The 23175-nt window shown below is 37.0% G+C and overlaps 2 protein-coding genes across 2 annotated transcripts in view; both read left to right on the top strand.

Annotated features, from left to right (window-relative positions):
• LOC142345736 (uncharacterized) overlaps positions 1-23175 on the top strand; it is a 160978-nt gene that overhangs the window by 127800 nt on the left and 10003 nt on the right. Inside the window, exons 13-19 of the mRNA XM_075398032.1 lie at positions 4614-4827; positions 4988-5091; positions 5246-5522; positions 6507-6740; positions 12586-12761; positions 12898-13126; positions 22828-23158. Of these exons, the coding sequence (XP_075254147.1) occupies positions 4614-4827; positions 4988-5091; positions 5246-5522; positions 6507-6740; positions 12586-12761; positions 12898-13126; positions 22828-23158 (1565 nt within the window). The remainder of the gene's footprint in view (positions 1-4613; positions 4828-4987; positions 5092-5245; positions 5523-6506; positions 6741-12585; positions 12762-12897; positions 13127-22827; positions 23159-23175) is intronic.
• LOC142345738 (tetraspanin-3-like) overlaps positions 18084-23175 on the top strand; it is a 550337-nt gene continuing 545245 nt past the window's right edge. Inside the window, exon 1 of the mRNA XM_075398034.1 lies at positions 18084-18104. The gene's annotated coding sequence lies outside the window, so the exon portion shown is untranslated. The remainder of the gene's footprint in view (positions 18105-23175) is intronic.

Genomic DNA, 23175 nt, shown 5'->3' with positions numbered 1-23175 from the left:
GCACCAATCAAATCAGTTTGTGTGCCAAGGTTGGAACTTTGTGCTGCTCTGCTAGGAGCTAAGCTTGTTGAGGCAGTGACAAATGCTATTAGCGATGAACGGTTTCCAACTCCGAAGTTTTTTGCGTGGTCAGATTCTACAGTTACAATTGCCTGGCTACAAGATTATCCGAGGAAATGGAAAACATTTGTCGCCAACCGAGTAGCGAAAATACAAGAAATTATTCCAGCCAGTAGTTGGAAATATGTTCCAACAGAAGATAGTCCAGCGGATTGTGCTTCCAGAGGATTAGCAGCAGCTGATTTGATGAACCATAAGCTTTGGTGGGATGGACCAGAGTGGTTGCGGCAACCTGAAAACGCCTAGCCTTCACTTGACATTTTGTCACCTACAGGAGAAGAGACCAAAAAAGAAGTAAAGGTGCAATCTGAAAACGTGACAATGATTTCATCAAAAGAAGATAAGGCAATTTTTTTGATGATAAATCGGCATTCGTCAATACATAAAGTTACAAGGATATTTACTTATGTCCAAAAGTTCATCAGCAGTATCAGAAGAATTCAATCTTCAAAAGCGAAACAACGGACAACAAAAATGTCGAACAGCATAAAAGCATGCTCTTCAACGCCAAACGAAAGGACTGATAGTAATGAGTCTACGTCTCAACCAATGATCTGGACTTATAATTCAGTCTCTTTACAAGGGAAAGATTTATACGAAGGACAACTTCAACTGTACAGCTTCATACAGCGAAACTTTCTTCATGAATACAAGATCATCATGAATCAGCCCACTGAAGATGCAAACAACAGCAGCAGAGATGCGACAAAACAATACGTTCAGCAACGTATCAAATCCACTGGACCAGAGGGGGTTGGTGGTATAGGTAGGGCCGGGGGCCCAGGTGCTTACATCAACACCAGGATTGGCAAGGGCACGGGGATCTCTTTAGTTACCAATGGTCCTCAACACTTAGGTAGGACCGGAGGCCCGGGATGTCTTGTCAGCGCCAAGGGAGCAGACGAAAATTGGAGCTCAAGTTCAGCCGGTACTCCTGAGGTTATAGGTAGGGCCGGGGGCCCAGGTAGTCTTAGTCTTGTCAGCGCTGGGAGCGCAGATGAAAGTTCGAGCTCTTTTTCTACTAGTTCACTAGGTATAGGTAGGGCCGGGGGCCCAGGTAGTCTTGTCAGCGCCGGGGGCGCAGGTGAAAATGCGAGCTCAGTTTTACTAATTCCTTAGGTACAGGTAGGGCCGGGGGCCCTGGTAATCTTTTCAGCGCCGGGGGCGCAGATGATAATGTTTCTACTACCAATTCCTTAGGTATAGGTAGGGCCGGGGGCCCAGGTAGTCTTGTCAGCGCCGGGGACGCAGGTGAAAATGCGAGCTCAGTTTCTATTACCAATTCCTTAGGTATAGGGAGGGCCGGGGGCCCAGGATGTCATGACAGCGTAGAAGCTGTCGGGGTCTCAAGGGATGATGTCAGACATGGTATAGGTTGGGCCGGGGGCCCTGGGGATCAACTGTACATCGTATCTACCGGGAATACAGACAATTCTAGCGAAACAGCACATCAATTCAACAAAGATGACACCAGAGAAAAAAAATGTTTCGTTAACGCCTATGCAGCAGCCACTAAAGGGAGACACAGAAGACGAAAATTTCCTAGAAGCAGCAGTCTCAACAGCCTTTCACCATTTTTTGATGAAGAAAATAAAGTGATTCGAGTTGGGGGACGCCTAGCCAATTCACCTTACACAATAGACCGAAAAGTTCTTATTCCAAGAAAATCGCCAATCACTGAAATGCTTATTCGAGAAGCACACGAGAAAAATCTTCATGGAGGACCTCAACTGACGTTATACACGCTTCGACGAAATATTTGGATACCTGGAGGGCTTTCTGTAGTGAAGGGTGTCTTATACAGATGCAAGCCATGTATCCGATTTGATGCCAAATTGTTACAGCCTCAGATGGGAGATCTACCTCGAGAACGAGTAGTGCCGTCATTTGCGTTCAGTCACTGCGGACTCGACTATTGTGGACCATTCTACACAAAAAATGGAACTCGAACGCTTTTGAAAACATACGTTGCAATTTTCATTTTCTTCAGTACGAAGGCAGTTCACATAGAGCCAGTTATGTCTCTGACCAAGGACGACTGTCTTGCAGCCATTAAAAGATTTGTGTCTCGTCGAGGTATTCCTGATGAAATATACAGCAACAACTCAACAACTTTCATTGGGACCAAGGGAGAGTTGGAGTTTCGACAAGCCTTAGCTACGCACGAGTTTGAAGATTTGATATCAACGTTCGGCAAGGAGAACAATATTACTTGGCTTACTATTCCGCCGAGAACACCAAATTTTGGAGGACTATGGGAGGTCGCTGTCAAATCTTTGAAACGCCACATGTACCGCAGCATTGGAAGAACAAAATTGTTTTTTGAAGACTTCACAACACTGTTGACACAAATTGAAGCAATCTTAAATTCAAGGCCTATTACGTCCGTTTCAAATGATCCCAATGATGCCTTAGCACTTACAACAGGACACATTTTGATAGGACGACCAATCACAGCATTGCCTGAACCAAAAACAACAGGAAAAGAAACAATTTCCTTGACACGACAGAAGAATAGGATGGACAATCTTATCAGAGACTTTTGGAAGAAGTGGTCAACAAAATATTTGTCGAGTTTACAACAACGGAAAAATGGCAAACGGGACAACCAAATATTGACATCAATGATGTAGTAATAATCAAGGAAGAGAACACACCACCCACTCTGTGGCCAATGGGACGAATAACAAAGGTCTTTGATGGAAATGATAAAATAGTTCGAGTTGTTGAACTGAAGACATCATCTGGACTATTTATACGACCAGTCAACAAGCTTGTCTTGTTAATGAAAGAGGATATTGACATGCCGTCATTAAGATCTGACAAAGAAAATGACACAGACGAAGAATGAACAACAGAGAATACAGACGAGGAATGACAGCAAGAAAATGTAAATTACAATTGTACAAAACTGGCAGACAATAACTCATTGAATTTAAGAAAGTATCGATAAACTTGTGATGGGTTGCTGAGAAAAACTATTTACCACATTTGACCACTTAACCAGAAAGCCAGTTTCAATGATATATTAATAAAGTTGAACCAGTTCAAGGAGGCCGGTATGTTACGATTTACAATAGATTTTGATACAATTACCTTCAATGCAATCCGAGCAAGATGAGGAAAACAATGATAATTAACCACGTGCTGAAACCAAATATTCATAATTTCAAACGATATAATCACATTCACTTGGTCTTTTCGAGCTTGAGATTCTTAAGCATAAAGCGTTATAATAAAGCATTTCTAAGCAAGTGATTCAATTAATGTTGCACCGCAACAGTTCGATTTATTATTTTTGTCACATTTGTTACCTCCCTCTCAGACCTTTTTCTCTTCCTCTCAATTTAATTCTCGCTTACTTGGAGGAATTGAGGTTGATTAATGTTCTCAATCTCATTGAAGGCTTTAAAGACAGATTTACGTACCGTACTCGTAATCAATCAAAGACCAGTTTAATCCAATTTTTAGGTCCCGATGAAGTGTTCGGTCATAGGAGACTTACCACATTCTCAAAAATGACTTCCTGAAATTGAACGAGATAAGGTCATTTGAGTGTGGTTGACTCTAATTGGAGGATTTTTGTAAGAGCAACGAATTGAAGCATCATTAAGTTACTCATATTCTTAATCAAAATATAACATCTCAACGATTAATAGAAATGAAGAGAAAATTTTTTGGTTGGTTTTTCAAGATCTTTTTGAAAATGAAGATCTCTCCTGGTATTGCTGCTATTTTCTGGCAACCTGCCAGTTATGTTTTATAAATTTTAAATGGCCGTTATCAGCCTCCCAAGCTTTATTTTTTAAGATTTATTCAAACATTTTCCATTTCTTGTTATCAATGAGAAGTAGTGATATAGTGTAGTGATTTTGGTAATGCTCAAGTAGTTAGCAGAGTGAAAAAGTGAGTACTTTAAGTGCGTATTTTAAGGGGAGTGATAAATTGATGTTTGAACAAATTTTCGGTTTTCAATGGACAAAAAATTGAAGGCTTTAAAAGTTTATTTTTATAAATAATTCACGAGAACTAGAAACTGATCTTTAGTTTTTTTATTGTTATTATGTTTAGTTATTCAAGGGACAGATGTAGTATGTTTGATTTATAATATTACAACATGTAACTTTAACCTTGGTGAATACATGTTTGAGATTAAAAAAAAAAAAGAAATTTTTTTGCACGGTAATTTGACATGTTTTCAATGATGTGTCCGAACACTGTCTACTAATGTTAGAATAATGTTTTTGACAAAATTTTAATCTTACCTTAACCTACAACTTTTTTTCATCTTGGTGAAATTAATAAAAAGATGTTATTGAATGCTGTGATTTCAAGGGCTTCAATATATGAATGTTTTTTTACTTCTTTTGATTCCACTATCTTAAAATATGTATCCAATTTTGCTCAGTGGTCGTCAGTCTCTGAGAAGCTATTATTGGGGTGCTCTCCATATTGTAGGAGAGATATCACATATTTGTGTCTAACCTTTATAGAGCTCTCACAGTCGTCGTGGTTCAAGGCGAAGTAAGAAACCATCTGGTGGAAGTCACCCCCACCACCAACATCAACACTCCCTCTCCTCGCAGCCTGGTAGTGGTGGACACAGTAATCTTTTCCTTTCTACCAACTCGGCCTCCAATTACGATGATTTCATCGCTACTTCAACCATTGGCATTGAAGATGCAGTTGATGACTTGGGCATGACAGGTAATTAATATCACAATTAATATCGCAATTAATATAATTAATATCACAATGCAAAAGTGTATAATGTGAGGTGCAGAAGATCCAATTTATTCCTGTCTATGATGCTCTGAGTTGTCGCTTCCGTCTAATTTCTAGATCTATTTTTTTTACCTTGCTTTAGATCCGACAATTGAGCTTGCAATTCCCCAGGCACACCAGAATGCCAACCTGCAGAATGACAGACTGACACTTCTTATGAATGCTGAACACGATGTTCCACATTCTGTAAGTTTCTCAGCCAGGTTTTAGATTATATCTAAAATAAATTTTACCAGAACCTAAAAATGTCCGGATTGATTATCCATTGAATTTCGGAAGAATTGCACAATTGTAGAAACTGAGATGTTTTCAACCACGATAACTCGGTTTTGCGTTTCAGTTGCAGACGGAGAGTTCCCTGGACGTGAATTTAAGTAGCCAGTACAGCAATGCTGGCTCCTCAGTCCTGGACTCTGGCATTTCTGGATCTCTGAGAACTACTCTGACAGTGTCGTCAATGTCCTCTTGTTTGGACTCTGCAGCAGGGGGAACTGGTACCCTGACCAGTGGAGTTGGTAGTTTGACAGGATCCAGCAATGCACGTGCATCGGGAGGTGCTAGACCGAAGACTACTTCCAGTCACTACTATCATCATCATCATCACTTTAGCCATTCAGGTACTCACAATATCATTGGAATAAACGAAATAAGGCAGGCTTTGATTAAGATGCCCCCATACGCGGTTTCGGGAAAAAACTCATCCAAAATTAGATAGGAAAAAACCCACGGAAATAAACCCCCAAGGAAAAAAAACGCACGGAAATAAATCACACTTGACTGTCAAAGAGATTACACAGATAAAAAGCAGAAGATTGAAACAGTTTCTACAAATATTTTCTTAATTTCTTCATCTTTTACTGACATCATGGAGGGTCTGCTCGCAGAGATGGTTTCTACTTCGAACCAATAATTCGAAAAATATAGCAATTCAGTGATATTCTTATATATTGTATTCTTAATATTCTTGTATATTCTTATATATTAAACGCGTGATATCTCCAAAGCGTCGAAACATTTTAAACATTTAAGAAGCGGTTGTTCAAGTGCCTTATTGATAAGTTTGGTTAAGAGGGGTGAATTGAGGTTGGGGGGGGGGAGGCAATCTGGACATTTTATATTTAGTGACTCCTACTCAAACTTCAGCAAACTCAAGCAAAAGTTTCATAAGTGAACTTTTTAAAGATCAAGTTAAATTTCAACCCATGCTGATTGTTTTTTGCGTGCTGTTTGATAACGACCTTGGCATTTGGCCTCTATTCTCTTTTGGGGGTGGGGTTCGATAATTGGATGATTGCCTTGTAGAAAATAAGTATATAGTTCCCAGTGAGTACTTGGTCAGTGGAGTTGTTGTCTTATCTCCTCAGTGCAGAAAGTACCACTAACTGAAGAATTAATGTTTAGTGCCAATATTGAGTATATTATCGACTTACCTCAGCAGTTTAGTCGAATTAGTGTTTTGTACATGGAACAAAATGTTGAACATCGGGAAACGCTATTGACTGTTGTTGTATTCAGTCTAGTGTTTAAATTTGACAGTTTATGGAATCACAAATTGCAAAGAGTTCTAAATTGATATATTGTCTAATTCTTTTTGTCATCAGGTGCGATAATGAGTGGAGATAGTGCAGCAGTTGTAGCGGTAGGTAGCAACATGAACGGTGGTGGAATAAGTGGAAGTGGAAACAGTGGAAGAGCTAATCACCTCCATTCCCATCATCAGCCCTCGCAGCAGAGGGTGACAGTGAAGAGTCCTCCCATTGACTGTCTACTTCCCAAGAAAAAACCAAGGCGGATAGAGTCACACTCATCCACGCATTCATCACCACTTGATAGAGGTGTGGAAAACAAACACATACAAACAATTTCATTTAAAAAAAACCACTCATTTGACCGAAAATTTAGGGTGCTGTTTATAAGCAGAACAGATAAAGTCATCGAGGAGCAATTTGTAATACTTATTAATAGCCGCCCTCATCTTCTCAGCCGGCTATTATAGCGCTCCTATTTTTACAATTCTTTTTTTTTAATAGCCGCACAGCGATAGCTGGGGCTATTATTGGCCTTCTCTTGGTTTTTTACAATTCAAAGAATTTGAATTGTATTGGGGCGCTGTCTTTTTTTAAAGATCTGTTCACACATTTTCATGATTGTTGAAGTCAAATTGGAGTAGTGATTTTGGTCACGCCGAAACAGGAAATGGAGCGAAAAAGCGAGTGGTTTTGCGGCGTGAATTTTTTTCGCTCTAATTTTACAGTAGAGTGCGAAAATGGTGTTTGAACAAAAATTCGGTTTCTCGGTAGTGGTTTTTTGTTCACATGCGGCAATTTCACTCTGATTTTTACTGTTTTTTCATTTTTTTGGATCGGATTTTCTAAATCGTTTTGCCAATCCATTCACAGCTCATTCTAGGCCTAGTTTTTTGTTTGAATTAAATTTTCATTTCTCGCTAGTGGTTTTTTGTTCACATGCGGAATTTTGACATTGTTTTTTTTGTTCTTTTTCTTATTTTTTGATCTGATTTTTTAAAGATGGTTTTCTCAATTCACTCATAGTCCATTCTAGGTCTAGTTTTTCTGTTTAGTCAATGAAAATTCTTTGAATTGTACGTCAGGACTTGTCCTGCTATAATTTTTTATTTCGTCGTCATGATTTTTTTTGGTTACGACCATGTGACGTCACAGCCACTTTTTATTCATTCGTTCATGCAATTTCAACTGAATTGCATGTCTGACGTCATTTTTTTTGCTCTTAGTGGAGCGAGTTTTTTTGTTCATGCGCGTGATTAAATTTTTGGTCACACTTGACTTACCTCACTCTCAAAAATGACTTCCTCAATTTGAATTTGACTTTTTTACTTTAATTCAAAGAGATAATGTCAAATGGGTGTGTGTCACTCTAAATGAAGGTTATTTGAGATCAGCTAATAGAGGCAGCAATAAAATAACCTATACAGGTTTTTAATCAAATATAACAGATCAGCCTTCAATGAAAAGACGATTTTTTTGGTCTGTTTTTTTTACTGATTTTTTAAACTGCCGATCTACGAATCTATTGCGGCTATTTTCTGGCAATCTGCCGGCTATGTTTTAAAGATCTGTTGACACATTTTCATGATTTTCGAAGTCAAATTGTAGTGGTGATTTTGATAACGCCGAAACAGGAAGTGGAGCGAAAAAGCGAGTGGTTTTGCGAATAATGTTTTTCGCTCTAAATTTAAAGCAGAGTGAAAAAATGGTGTTTGAACAAAAATTCGCTTTCTCGCTAGTAGTTTTGTTCACATGCGGCAATTTCACTTTAATATTTACTGTTTTTTCGATTTTTTGGATCGGATTTTTTGTAAATGGTTTTCCCAATCCATTCATAGTCCGTTCTAGGTCTAGTTTTCTGTTGAGTCAATGAAAATTCTTTGAATTGTACGTCAGGACTCGTCCTGCTATGTTTTTTTTTACTTCGTCGAACTTTTTTTCGCTTTACCCATTTTGCCGCTTTTTCGACATTTTGCGTGAAATCTTTTTGACTTCTCTCGGCTATTTTCACTCTTCTGTCATTCTGCTCAAAGTCCTTTTAAACAGCAGCTGCCCAGCAAAGCAATTCAAAATGAAGTGATTAAGTATAAAAAAATCAAAGTCAGAAATAGAAACGGGATAAACCCATAAAGCCCATTTTTAGATGCCCAGTACCTGAACTTTGTTCTCATGAATTTTATTTCCTATCTATGATGCTTATTGGTATTGATACTAGACCCTGTAGCCTCTCTTTGGGAAACAGGAGTATGTTCAATTACGAAAGGACATCGAAATAAACCGCACTTAAAAATGTTTTTATTCAAAAATCAATTTTTGTTGATATTTTCTTTCAATCCCAATAGAGTTATGGGAATCAACGGGGTTTTTTTCCGGCAATCTGCCGAGTGTGTTCAGAAATTCCACCATGGTGGACTTGCAACCCTATCAAAATTAAAGTGGAATAATGTAGATGACTTATTACTATTGCATTAAGTAATAAGATTTTCGTTTTCTCTGGTAAACTTTTACGAAGTTTTTAAAATTTTTATTCCACAAGCCATTCTGTGAAGAACATTTGTCACTTCTCTATCAAACTTTAGTTTGCTATCAATAATTACGCCAAGATACTTCACACTATTTGATTCTGGTATTTTTTCATTGTCGACATTCAGAACAGTATTTGTTAACCTCTTCCTGGTGCTGAACACAATGGGGACTAATTGCGCGATAAAGGATAACTGGCGCGATAAAGAATAACTGGCTAATATCCAATTGCGCAATAAAGGATAACTGGCCAATGTCGCTTGATACAGGTGTGGAAAACAAACACATACAAACAATTTCATTATAAAAAACCCACTAATTTGACCAAAAATTTAGGGTGCTGTTTATAAGCAGTACAGATAAAGTCATCGAGGAGCAATTTGTAATGCTAATCAGAAATTCCACCATGCTTCTTTACTGCTGTCAAAGAACGTTCTTATAACCTAGTCCCTACTAAGTTTTAATCCCTACTTATTGTATTACTCAATTTGACGATTTTTCTTTTATTTATTTTCAATTGACCTAAACCTCTATCTAATTCATAATTTCCAAAATAAGAACTCAATTAAAAAAAGAACATTGTTAATTTCCTCTGATGCTCATAATAAAATGCAAATGGTAAAAGAGGCAATGTAAAGTTAGGAATATAACATAATGTAAAATTATAAAATCATTAATTTACTTAACTAAAAATTTGACCTTATATTAGTACAAAATGGCCCAAAAGGCGAGCATAAAATGTACTAACAATTTTATATGTACATCATGAAGATTAAAAATTAAACTTAAAATCTAATGCTCTCAATGTCATATCAGTTACTTTTGGGTCCTTCAAAAATTCTTTCCAAAACCCTCATCTCAGTTCTTTTTTAAGGAAGCTTTCGATGTTGTTTTCAGTCTAATATTAGAAGGCAGACTATTATAAATTGTAATGGCTTGTGCAATAAAAGAATCAGTTAAAAACTTATTGTTCTTATATCGAATGTCATTTTTTGACCTGTCATGTTGTTTTATTCTCATGGTAGAGAGAGGTTCGATTTTATGCTGGAAAATTGTTGCTGATTAAGCGAAAAAAAACATTTTGAGCAATAAAATTTCATATGAAAAGAGACTGGTAATATTTTGTTGCGAAGTTTGAGATCTGTGGACCAATCGTATCTTCTATTAAAAATGGTTTTTATTCCCCAATCCAATTGTTTTTCTGAAGTTTTGAGTAATGAATTTTGCAACCCTATCAAAATTAAAGCGGAATGATGTAGATGGCTTATTACTATTGCATTAAGTAGTAAGATTTTTGTTTTCACTGGTAAACTTTTACTAATTGTTTTTGAAAACTTTTATTCCACAAGCCATTCTGTGAAGAACAATTGTCACTTCTCCATCAAACTTTAGTTTGCTATCAATAATTACGCCAAGATACTTCACACTATTTGATTCTGGTATTTTTTCATTGTCGACATTCAGAATAGTATTTGTTAACCTCTTCCTGGTGCTGAGCACAATGGGGACTAATTGCGCGATAAAGGATAACTGGCGCGATAAAGAATAACTGGCTAATATCCAATTGCGCAATAAAGGATAACTGGCCAATATAGCTTGATACAGGTGTGGAAAACAAACACATACAAACAATTTCATTATAAAAAACCCACTAATTTGACCAAAAATTTAGGGTGCTGTTTATAAGCAGTACAGATAAAGTCATCGAGGAGCAATTTGTAATGCTAATCAGAAATTCCACCATGCTTCTTTACTGCTGTCAAACAACGTTCTTATAATCCAGTCCCTACTAAGTTTTAATCCCTACCTATTGTATTACTCAATTTGACGATTTTTCTTTATTTTCAATTGACCTAAACCTCTATCTAATTCAATTTCAAAAATAAGAACTCAATTAAAAACAGAACATCGTTAATTTCCTCTGATACACACAAGAATCAAATGCAAAGGATAAAAGAGGCAATGTAAAGTTAAGAATATGACATAATGTAAAATTATAAAATCATTAAATTAACTAAAAATTTGACCTCACATTAGTACAAAATGGCCTAAAATGCGAGCATAAAATGTTCTCACAATTTTATATGTACACCATGAAGATTAAAAATTAAAATTAAAATCTAATGCTCTCAATGTCTTATCAGTTACTTTTGGGTCCTTCAAAAATTCTTTCCAAAAATATTCTTTCAGTTTTTTTAAGGAAGCTTTCGATGTAGTTTTCAGGCTAATATTAGAAGGCAGACTATCATAAATTGGAATGGCTTGTGTAATAAAAGAATCAGTTAAAAACTGATTGTCCTTATATAGAACGTTATTTTTTTGACCTGTCATGTTGTTTTATTCTCATGGTAGAGAGAGGTTCAATTTTATATGCTGGAAACTCGTTGCTGAGTAAGCGAAAAAAAATATTTTGAGCAATGATATATCATATGAAAAGAGACTGGTAATATTTTGTTGCGAAATTTGAGATCTGTGGACCGATCGTATTTCCTCCTTTTAAAAATGGTTTTTATTCCCCAATCCAATTGTTTTTCTAAAGTTGTGAGGAATGACTTGCAACCCTATCAAAATTAAAGTGGAATAATGTAGATGACTTATTACTATTGCATTAAGTAATAAGATTTTCGTTTTCTCTGGTAAACTTTTACGAAGTTTTTAAAATTTTTATTCCACAAGCCATTCTGTGAAGAACATTTGTCACTTCTCTATCAAACTTTAGTTTGCTATCAATAATTACGCCAAGATACTTCACACTATTTGATTCTGGTATTTTTTCATTGTCGACATTCAGAACAGTATTTGTTAACCTCTTCCTGGTGCTGAACACAATGCGGACTAATTGCGCGATAAAGGATAACTGACGCGATGAAGAATAATTGGCCAATATCCAATCGCGCGATAAAGGATAACTGGCCAATATTGCTTGAGAGCTGTTCCTCCGACATAAATAGATGATGTCGCAGAATATCTGGCGTTGCCTCAGAACTTCGACACTAATGAGTTTTCCGAATTTTTGGCCGCTATTATTGATCTAAATACCAGCAATCAAAATCATTAATAGCCGCCCTCTTCTTCTCAGCCGGCTATTATAGCGCTCCTATTTTTTTACTTTGTCTAACTTTTTTTTTCGCTTTACGCATTTTGCCGCTTTTTCGACATTTTGCGTGAAATCTTTTTGACTTCTCTCGGCTAGTTTCACTCTTCTGTCATTCTGCTCAAAGTCCTTTTAAACAGCAGCTGCCCAGCAAAGCAATTCAAAATGAAGAGATTAAGTATAAAAAAATCAAAGTCAGAAATAGAAACGGGATAAACCCATAAAGCCCATTTTTAGATGCCCGGTTTTGGATCTTTGTTATGATGTTTTAGTTACTATCTATAATGCTTATTGGTATTGATACTAGACCCTGTAGGATTATGTTCAATTACGAAATGACATCAAAATAAATCGCACTTAAAAATGTTTTTATACAAAAATCAATTTTTGTTGATATTTTCTTTTCTTTCAATCCCAATAGAGTTATGGGAATCAACGGCGGATTTTTTCCGGCAATCTGCCGGGTATGTTTTTGGTTGGAGGGATAGGATTTGATGGGAAGATTTAAGTCATTCAGATTTTTTGTGGTGATTTTAGATGAGTCTCTGCTGGATCATCGAAATAGCAGTCATTGGTTCAATGAGGACACGGCTAGTAGTACTGGTGCTGGGGGAGGAGGTGGCGGTGGTCAGAGGTCACGCAATGTCTCAACTGGGGGAGTCTCATCTACAGTCGACCTCCTCATGCAACAAACAGCCAGTGTCTCCAACCAGGTAATACCAGTAAAATTCAATTTGCTCGACGTTTGAGAGCTATTCGCCCAACGTTAGTCACCATGATTTTAGAATACTGTATCGCTAGAACTAGAAATTTTAAATAATCGCTAACCATAGAAATTGACGGTTGCAGGACATAAATGCGACTGACGACGTGTTCATGAGTCCCCAGAAGCACAGGAGGAGTAGTGACTTTCATAAGAACAAGATCACTTCTGAAGACCTCTCATCGATTGGAGCTAGAGGACCTCCTCTGTCATGGACTGCGGATGAGGCAGACAGCATGAAGGGAGCAGGCAGGCTGAGTCAGTCTGAGGTGTCTGATAGATTCGACTACCAGGACTCACACTCACTCTTAGAAGGTTAGCTGCACGCTTGTTTTGGATTAAGTTAGAGCAAACTACGAAATTTCAAAGGTTTTGTTTCCCATAATAGTAGCAAACGTTTAATTTTTGAGTTAATCGCAAACAAAGTTTTACCTCGGCTTGACCTTCATTCATTTTGTGCTTCATTCACATATTTGTACCACGCTAATAGATGTGTATAATTTAAGCTTGATTAGGAAGATTTGTTTTTAACGATTCTACAATTTCATTTAGCGCGGTTTAGCAATCATTCGAGTCCGGATGTTCTGTTAACCACTCAAGAAAATATTAAATGTTTAATATTAAATTTTCTTAGTTTAAGCAATATTAAATATTAAATTTTCTTAGTTTAAGCAAATTTGTTCATGAATTGAAATTGACTTCTTTCTTTTTGAGCAGTGACTTATATTTTGGGGAGCATTACGATTCAGAGTACTATACAGTAGTTGACATCTGGTGTTCTTAAAAGTTTAAAGGTTATGCGTTTTGAAGCCCGTCTACTTAACTTCACATCTGTCTTACTTCAACCATTCGAGAGTCATTATGAGCTATTTACTTTTTGTTCCTTATTTTCCGTTGTGATCTCTGTTTCGGGCATAGCCTAGACTATACACTAGACATCGAGTTTAAGACATCAATTTAAGATAGCTACAGATAAACTGAGGCCCGTGCTAGTTGCTTGAGAGCGGTTGTGCAAACTCCTGTGACGAAACGTGGTGAGACATATCATTAACCTGGCTTTCTGCTCACTTCTGGCACAGCGAGCAGAATCAGTCAATATGAACACCTGCTGACAAACTGATTTTAAAGTACATCGAGAAAACGGTGTTCGAACAAAAATTCGTTTTTTCGCTGGTGGTTTTTTGGTCACATGCGACAATTTAACTTTCATTTTGACTGCTTTTGTTTTTATCATATTTTTCTGTAAATGGTTTTTCCAATCCTTGCATAATCCATTCTAGGTCTATTTTTTGTTTAGTCAACGACAATTCTTTGAATGGTATTTCAGAATTTGTCCTGCTATGTTTTTTAGTCCGTTGTTCCGTCGTCATTTTGTAGTTTTACTTTTATTCACATAGAACAGTGGAAATTGTAAATTTTTAAAAATAAATTTTGTCTCATTCGCGACACTTTCGCCCGTGATGTTTTTCTCAAGTTAATAGCTCTCAAACTTAATAGCTCTCAAGTTTGTAGAAATTATTTCAGTCATACTTGTCTTTCATGCGATTTTATGTAATCCGGAATTTTCGTCTGGTAGTGTTGTCGTCTGACCATTTGACTTTTCGTCTTTAAAATCGGGACAAACAGGTAAAGCCGGGATGGCATTAGGTTGCTGACCAGTTCTCCCGGACCCTTACCACTTATTAGTGTCTAAGTATGCTATTCAGCACACAGTTCTTCAGGAGACACCTCATCAATCAGTCCTCCCTCTTAGTACTCCCCTCGTGAACACCCTCCACCTTATTTCGACTATAGTTTGAAACAATTATTGTAAACGTGCTGGTCTTTCTCATGCAATATTTTTGCTTGAACGTTTTAACTTTTCGCGTGATTTTCACGCCCTATCACGCGAAGACTTTCGTTTTGTGTGATTAATAGCAGCACAGCGATAGCTGGGGCTATTATTGGCCTTCTCGTGGTTTTTTATTTCGTTGTCGCGATTTTTGTTACGACCATATGACGTCACAACCACTTCAAATCTGCTTTTTGTTCATTCTTTCATGCAATTTCAATTGAAGTGCGTGCGCGACGTCATTTTTCGCTCTTAGTGGAGCGAGTTTTTTTGTTCATTTGCGAGATTAAATTTTTGGTCACACTTGACTTACCTCACACACAAAAATGACTTCCTCGCTTTGAAATTGACCTTTATTTATTTTAATTCAAATTTTTTGGTCTGTCTTTTTTACTGTTTTTTTGCAACTGCAGATCTACGAAGCTATTGCGGCTATTTTCTGGCAATCTGCCAGCTATGTTCTGCATTTCTCTCTCATCCACAAGCGGCAGCTGCTGAACTCAAGTGGCAGCAGTTCAGTTTTAAAAGTCAGTTGAAAAGTTCGCCGAAATTTGTTGATTGTTTACTTCAAATTTTGTAACTGGTTATAGTGGTGCTATATAATAACTTCTATTGACGCCATTTGATGCCCCCTTAGTGAATTTAGTTTCTCCACCACTGAAACAGAGTGCAATAGATTCGAGCTACCACTTGGTCGTTCGAGAGCAGTTCGACGTTAATCGGTTATGTTGTTTTCAATTCATTGGCCTAATTTATTTTGATCATTCGTGACGTACTTTCCCACAACAAAATGACTTCTGCACTTTTGAACATAAATGCAATTGCAATTAATTTAAGGTCAAAGGAACTGATTTCTGTGATGAAGATCCCTTATAAAGAAGGATTTTTCGGAAATGAGTTGGCCTAACATAATTAGAATAAGTTTTTCTTTGCATTTTCATAGTGTTTTAAACGGTGTCTGCAACGCATTTCTGTATCTGTTTCATTACACAAATAATTTTTTGAGGATCTTTCATATTTTTGTTTTTCGAAATAAAGATAACGGTACACGGTTGGTTTGGGCTTCTGTGTTACAGTAGTGTTTAATTGCTCTCAAACAAAGTTTGTAGCATTTACATTAGTCCTGTGGTCTTTTTTATAGCTGCGAAGCTGTAAGCTGAGCGGAGCTATATTGCGATGCTCTTGGTTTTTTTTGTTTCGTCGTCTGACGCTCTTTTTCGTTTTACATTTGTTCACACAGCAAAGCTGAAAAAGTCAATTTCTGAATGACTTCTTCCTCGCACTAACGGCATTTGCGCGCGTGACGTCACTTCTCACTCTCTTTAGCAAAAGTTTTTTGCGTGATTAGATTTTGATCACAAGTGACTTACCTTACTCAATAAAATGACTTTTGCACTTTAAAACTTAAGTTTAATTTGAATTTGTTTAAGGTCAAAGGAACTCATATGTGCAGTACAGGTCCCTAATAAGAGGCTTCTGCGGGATGAATTTCAACAATCTTTATTGATTTATCGCTGAATAATTTTTTTCTAGCTTTTTAGCGGAGGCGATTTTTTTCAATTTATATCTGTCTCTGTTTCTTTCTCTATTATACGACACGCAGGTCTATTCTTTCGCAGCTATTCCGGCAATCTGCCGGCTATGTTTATGCAATTTTTCGCTTGACCGATTTTTGGTATGATGCATTTGACTTTTCGTCTTCAAGAACGGGAGAAACAGTTAGCGCCCAGAGAGCATTAAGTGCTCATAGAGCCTTTCAGTTCACTAGTATTCAATTATGCGATTCACAGAAAATGTATTGGACACGTATACACATGGTGTGAAGAGTAATTTTGACACCCCCTTTTCACCCCCTCTACCACCTCAGCCCCGTTAAGTTCACTGTTGTAACTTCTTTATAAAAGTGCTCTCCTTTTTCAATCAAAGCTTTGAAGAAAAGCACCAACTTTTTCAATCTCATCTTTTTTACATCTCAGGTTTTTGAAGTTTCATCAGAGCGTCGCATATGCTTATTCATTTTTATGCGTACAGATTATATTTAATAGCGGCCCTCCTCTTCCCAGCAGGTTATTATAGCGTTATAGCGCTCCTATTTTGTTTCGTCTTTTTTACTGAGTCAAAAAGCGGAACCAAAAATAGCAACGAGATCAACCCAGAAAGCCCGATTTTAGATGCCCGCTGCTTAAAGTTGAATCTTAGAAATCCTAGTTACCAACGGGAGTTTGTCTAACTACAAAATGAAATAAAAAGTTTTGCAGTTAAAAACTTTTTAAACAAAAATATGTTTTCATTTTCAATCCTAATGGGTGTTATGGGAAGCAACAGTGGCTATTCTCGGACAATCTGCCGGTATGTTTTCTTTCGTATACGAGCACAACAGAAAACGGAAATTCAAATTTGTAGAAAAATCGTGATAAGTAATCTATATAACCGGTCAGAATGAATATATAAGGAAAATTTTGGTTGTAATTTTTTCAGTCAAATTTTTTTTTTTAAAAATGAGTGTTTTTAATACCCGGCTTTGGACTCTCAGAGGCTATTATTTAGGCGCTCTCCTTTCAATTCAAAAAATTTGAATTGCATGGGGGCGCTGTCCTAAGATCTGTTCACACATTTTTATGATCTTGGACGTCGAACTGAAAAGATGATTATGGCACGCCGAACCAGGAAGTGCAACAAAACAGCGGTTGATTTGCACTCTAACTTCAAAGTAGAGTGAGATATAACAGTGGTTAAACAACATTTCGCCTTATCGGTTGTGTTTAATTTATTCACGTGCAACAGTCATTTCAAGGTCTAGCTTTTTGTTTAGTTTATGAAAGTTGTTTGAATTGTAGTTCAGGACTTGTCCTGTTACGATTTTTAATAATTTTATCTTTCGATCACCGTTTTCGTTTCAAGTAAGTCTCTGCTTTCAATTTCTGACATACCTCACTCACCCTTTAAACTGATCGGAACTGAGAATTCATTGAGCAAAGTAACGCGAATGGGTTCAAGGACTTTAAAACAGTGCGTTAAGTTATCAAATTTCCTTACAGCATACTGCTAACGGGCATTAGTTTTGAGCTTTTTGTTCGACAATATAACAGGTGATTAACCATATCCAATCTAATGAAACTGCAGATTAAATTAAAACACTTTATGGTACTTACAAAACAATCTGTTTGTCGTCAATTTTTGTCTTTCCCTTTTTTCTAACTGTTTCAATCCCAACGCCAGTCAGGGGGTCAACAGCCGCTTTTTCCCAGAATATGCCGGCTATGTTTAATTTATCTTGAACCAACTGTGAATCAACTATTAAAAACGTGATTATCTTGGATTGACTGTTTTTCACTGTACTTGAGTTCTGCGTCATCTAAATTGCTCTCTCCTTCACAATTTTACGCAGCTGAATTAGCGGCTGTAAAAGGGCTCTAAAATTGGTTTAATTTTAGCCTAATTGTTGTGATAAACTTATTAAATGGTTTCATATCTGATGAGGACGAACATGGACACCCAAGCCCTACCTCAACCTGAAATTCCTCAACTGCGATATAAGGACCCAACACCACCTACCTTAATAAAGCCGGATAGGAAGCTGGCACGAGAAGAATTGTCCCCTGGTTCTGAATTTTGATGATAAGCTCAACACTGAAATAATGGAGGCCCTACCGAAAATAAAACAAACCCTACCGAAAATGTCAGATCTACAATCAGCTCTGACCGAAACACTAAAGAATCTGATCAACAGTGCTGTTATGCAAATGAAAAATAAAATTATGGCATCATTAACCAGAAATTTGATGAGCATTCTAAGAAAGTTACTTCAAAAAATTCTATCTGAAGCCGAACTCCTTGAGGCGTACAATAGACGCGATCAAAATACTCAGAGTGCCTGAAAACATTTCAGTAAATAACGACGGCAAAAAAAATTTATGAAGACTACCATCAAACAATGTTGCAAGTTTTATCAGTCGCAAAGGATGTAGGTGTGGAAATTCAGCAGAATGTCTTATCTATTGCCCATAGACTTCCCAGTAGAAATAGTTCTGTGCGACCTACTATTGCTCGGTTTTCTCGAAGAGTGGCTAGAACTGACATTCTTTGAAAGAAGAAACGATTAGCATTGAACAATACTACTAACAACTATCGGATCTTTGAGGATCTACCATCAGAAAGACCGGCTTTCATGAATCTTAGGACATGCGATGAACAAATTGCAAGTGTTTGGACAAGGGAAAGCACCATTCATTTCATATGGATTGAGGACTCGCAAATTTATAAAATCAAGATCTATACAAGGGCGGTGCTTTTCTTAACTATAGTCTTGATAATGTTTTAAGTGGTTTTAACGGGTCAAAGCAGTAGCAATCAAGTCGTAACTATGTAAAGTCCTCGAGCGAGCGAAAATTCCGAGCGTAATTGCGTGGATTTTTCACACAAATATTAGATCCAAACCTAGCGATTTTGACGAGCTGATAGTTCATATTCAAAGCTACGATGTAATGCCGACCGTAAATTGTTTATCTGAGACTTGGCTCAGAAGCTATAGAAACATTGACTGTTTCCTATTAGACGGATATCAAAAACCTCTTTCTCAAGCAGTTACAAATAGATCTAGTGGTGTTGTTGTTTACGTTTGAGATAAGATCCACTTCAAGTAGTTTCATCTGGGTATTAATATTGAATACATTACTATTAAGCTAGCTCTAGGCCAAGAGGAAGTTATCGTCTCTTATTTACATAATTCACCATCAATCTCTTAGAAAAATTTTTGGCGGCTAATTTTGACGAGCTCCTCTCAAAATTAAATAGTTTTCCTTCCGCTTCTTTTATCCTGGGAGACACGAATTTTGATTTAAAAGGCGAGTCCGTAGCCAAGAAACAATATCTAGAGATATTAAAACGTAATAATTATACTCAGTTAACAATTGCACACGTGAGACATTATGTACTGCAACCCTTGTAGACCATATTGTTGTAAAAACTTTTGACATCGATAAAATTACTGCCGGAATTATAGAAAATGCTCTCCTAGATCATTACCCAACGTACCTTTCCTTAAAAAATAAAGGAGCTAAAATTTTTTGAAAATGCAAAGAGAAGCTTGCATTTGAGCAACCTCTCAAAACTGGAGTTTAGATCAGAACTGGAGAAATTCTAGCATTTATGAAGGAGCTGAAAGCCTCGTTAAAATAGTCAGTGAGGAAATAGTTAGTTTAGTTCCTACAAATACAAACCAAAGTTTTGTCGCAAACCAATCTGGTATGATAACAGCTTAAAAATGCAGTTGCTAGAAGAAATAAGGCATACCTAAAATTCTAGAAATGCAAAATTGAAACTTCACTTAATCGGTATCGAACTTTGCGCAAACATGTAAAGTCACTAATAAAATTGAAAAAAAGAAATTTTTACTATGTTTTTTTTTCGGATTCGCTCGAGGACGAACGTAAGTTTTTTCTACACATCAAAGACGTTATTGGAAGAGCTAGGAACAACACATCAATTACTTGTCTCTCAATCGATGGCGAAAAGATAGAGGGAAATGCTCCTATAAGCGGAGCTCTAAACATTTTTTTTTGCTGGTCGCGGAACAATTGATCGCTCCCGCAGCAAAAATTTCCTGTGTAAAGCTCAACTTAACTAAGTTCCTGTGTAACCAACTAACCAATATGAAGTCAAAAAATCAATTGATATTTTAAAATTGCACAAAAGTGAACGTATTGATCAAATTCCCGTAAAGATTGTAAGTTGCTCAAACATTTTTTGCCCTATCCTAGTGGAGCTGATTAATAAATCGTTTCAAAAAGGTGTGTTCCCAGACTGTCTAAAAATAGCTCGAGTAACGCCCCTCTTTAAAGCATGTGATCGTGATCAAATGAAAAATTATCGTCCTATTTCTGTTTCGCCTGTGTTGTCAAAGGTTTTTGAAAGAATTATGCATAATAGCTTCTATTCATATTTGGAAACATTCGGCTTGCTATCTTCATTGCTAGATGGTTTTTGCAGTAAAAGATCAACTATAGAAATTATTGAAAACATTAGACACTAGGATAAAAGGCAATGCTGTAAATGTGTTTTCTTAGATCTGAGCAAAGCTTTCGATACGAAAATTCATAAAATCCTTCTTCAAAAGTTGCCATATTTCGGCATTAGCGGTAATGATCTTAAATAGTTTGAATCATATTTAACAAAAAGGCAACAACGCGTAAAAGTAGGCGAATCTTTGTCGTCAAAAGGAACTGTTTGCTACGGGGTGCTACAGGGTTCTATCTTGCGTCCGCTACTTTTCCTCCTGTAAATAGACGATCTTTGCAATGCGTGTAAGTTTGCAATACCTAATTGTTATTCAGATGATACAAATATTATAATCACTGGGGATGATGAAATGGCTCTGAGTGCTAATTTGAGTCAAGATCTGGCAAATATCAATCAATGGGTGAAAGAAAACAGTTTAGCCTTGAATGTTGATAAAAGTTCGGTCTTAGCATTTAGAAGTAAACAGAAATTGGTTACCAGAATAGGTAATAAAGAATTAAACATAGCGATTCCTTCAAGTATTTATGTGTTTATATTGATAAAAACATAACATTTACTAGGCACATTGAAGTAATTAAAGAGAAATTGTTGTATCGGTTGAAATCTCATTGTATCGGTTTAGTAGCAAAGCTCCGACATTTTTTTTCAAGAAAAGTGTAGCTGGTTTATTACAATTATTACGTAAAACCTGTGATTTAATATGGTATCTTAGTTTATGGTGGAGCTAATTGCGATTTTGCCATATTCCAAAGAAAGTTAGTCAGGCTAATATTTTCAAAAAATCGAGAGAAAACGTTGACCATCAGTTAAAAAAAATTATGACTGCTATGCAATTGTATGTGTACGATTTTGTCAAGTTTTCGTTGCGTAGTGTATTGGAAGATCTATGCTCAAAATCGATGAACCAACTATTTAAAAAAGTTGATTATAACCACAATACTAGAAGCACGAGTGCTCAGCTCTACAAAATTTCGTAAATTAAGAACAACTAGGAGAAATTTTCTTTGAAGTACCGAGGATCGAAAGTTTTGAATTACGCAATTAGGCAGAGCCTGTTTCCAATTGGAATTGAGTTTTGTAGCGCCGTTGCTTTCGAAAATGAAATCCATAAACTGTTCTGGTACCCGATGAATCATGGCAAATTGTACTCAAATAAAAAGGGATAGTTTTTTTTCCCTTTATAATATGAAATCTGGCACCCTACATTGTAGGGTGCCAGATTTCATTTTTCGCATCAAAATTTGCAAAAATGAATTTTCTATTTTTGACGTTAAAGATGGAATTTTTTTTTTCGAAGTTCAGTTTGAGTTTTTTTTTATTATTATTAATTGCTCTCAAACGAATTTTGTAGCAATTATTTTAGTCCTGTCGGTCTTTTTTTATGCGATTTTTCGCTTGACCAATTTTTCGTCTGACGCTTTTGACTTTTCGTCCTCAAAAACGGGATAAACAGGTAGCGCCCAGCGGGCATTATGTGCTCTTAGAGCCTTTCAGCTCTGTTTCAGCTCAAACTGTTTTGGAGACTTATACTTATGGTGTGAGGGGCGCTTCTTAGAGGTTGACACCCCCCCCCCCCCCTTGTTGACCCCCCACCCCACTATTGGCTCCACCCCCCCCCCGTGGCTAGCTACTGACCAAGCCAACCGCTCGCCGTCGTTTGAGAGCAATTCGCCCGACGTTAGTCGGTTATGTTTATTATTGTCAAACTGAAGTGTTGCTCTTACAAAATATGTATCTATCAAAATTGTTTGAAAAATGAAGTAATAATTGTTGCGCCAATTTTTAACATTTTACTATGGGTCCTATAATTTTGGCAGGATCTTCTCCACTAGCTGCTGTGCTGCCCTCTGTTGTGGTGCTTTTTCTATTTGTTTGTTTATTTAAAGTGTGGAGAATTTTATATATATATATATATATATATATATATATATATATATATAATATATTTATTTATTTAACCACCTAAGTCAATATACCCCACACCTCCAAGCTTTAATCCTTTTCTGGGCTCTGACCGATTTGAATTTGGCAATGATTTTTACGGCAGACTATTAAGCGCCGGATTGGTTTCTTTGTTTACAACATCGCGAAAATTGTGACCGGAATAAATCAGAGAAGGGGTGGTTACGTGCTCTGACAGAAGTGTCTGCATCTTATGTATATTCAGAGTTCGGAGTGGCGGGGGTAGCCGGTGCTCACAACAGCAGTAGTGCTTCACTAGATGTCCAGGCACCCTCTACCAATAACCATCACCACCACCTGTCCCAGGGCACACGCCCACGTTCCACTTCCAACGTCTCCGCAATGGGAAGAGAAGACGCAGAGTCACTTGCAATATTCCTCTTCAGTCCAAGTGGGAATAGTGCGTGTGGTCACTCCTCCTCCGCATCTAGCAGTGGACATGGGGAACTGAAGTGTTGTCTCACCACTCTCTTGCTCAGCAGAAGTGCCAGTGCCCTCTTGACAGCGGCCTTGGCCAAGTCCAGCTGCAATTCTTCGTGAGCTACTTTCAATC

This window comes from Convolutriloba macropyga, chromosome 9 (genome assembly GCF_964194025.1).
Source record: "Convolutriloba macropyga chromosome 9, txConMacr16.3, whole genome shotgun sequence".
In the NCBI taxonomy this organism is placed as follows: domain Eukaryota; kingdom Metazoa; phylum Xenacoelomorpha; order Acoela; family Convolutidae; genus Convolutriloba; species Convolutriloba macropyga.
The sequence above is the reverse complement of the archived record's forward strand: the minus strand, read 5'-3'. Positions and strand labels throughout refer to the sequence as shown.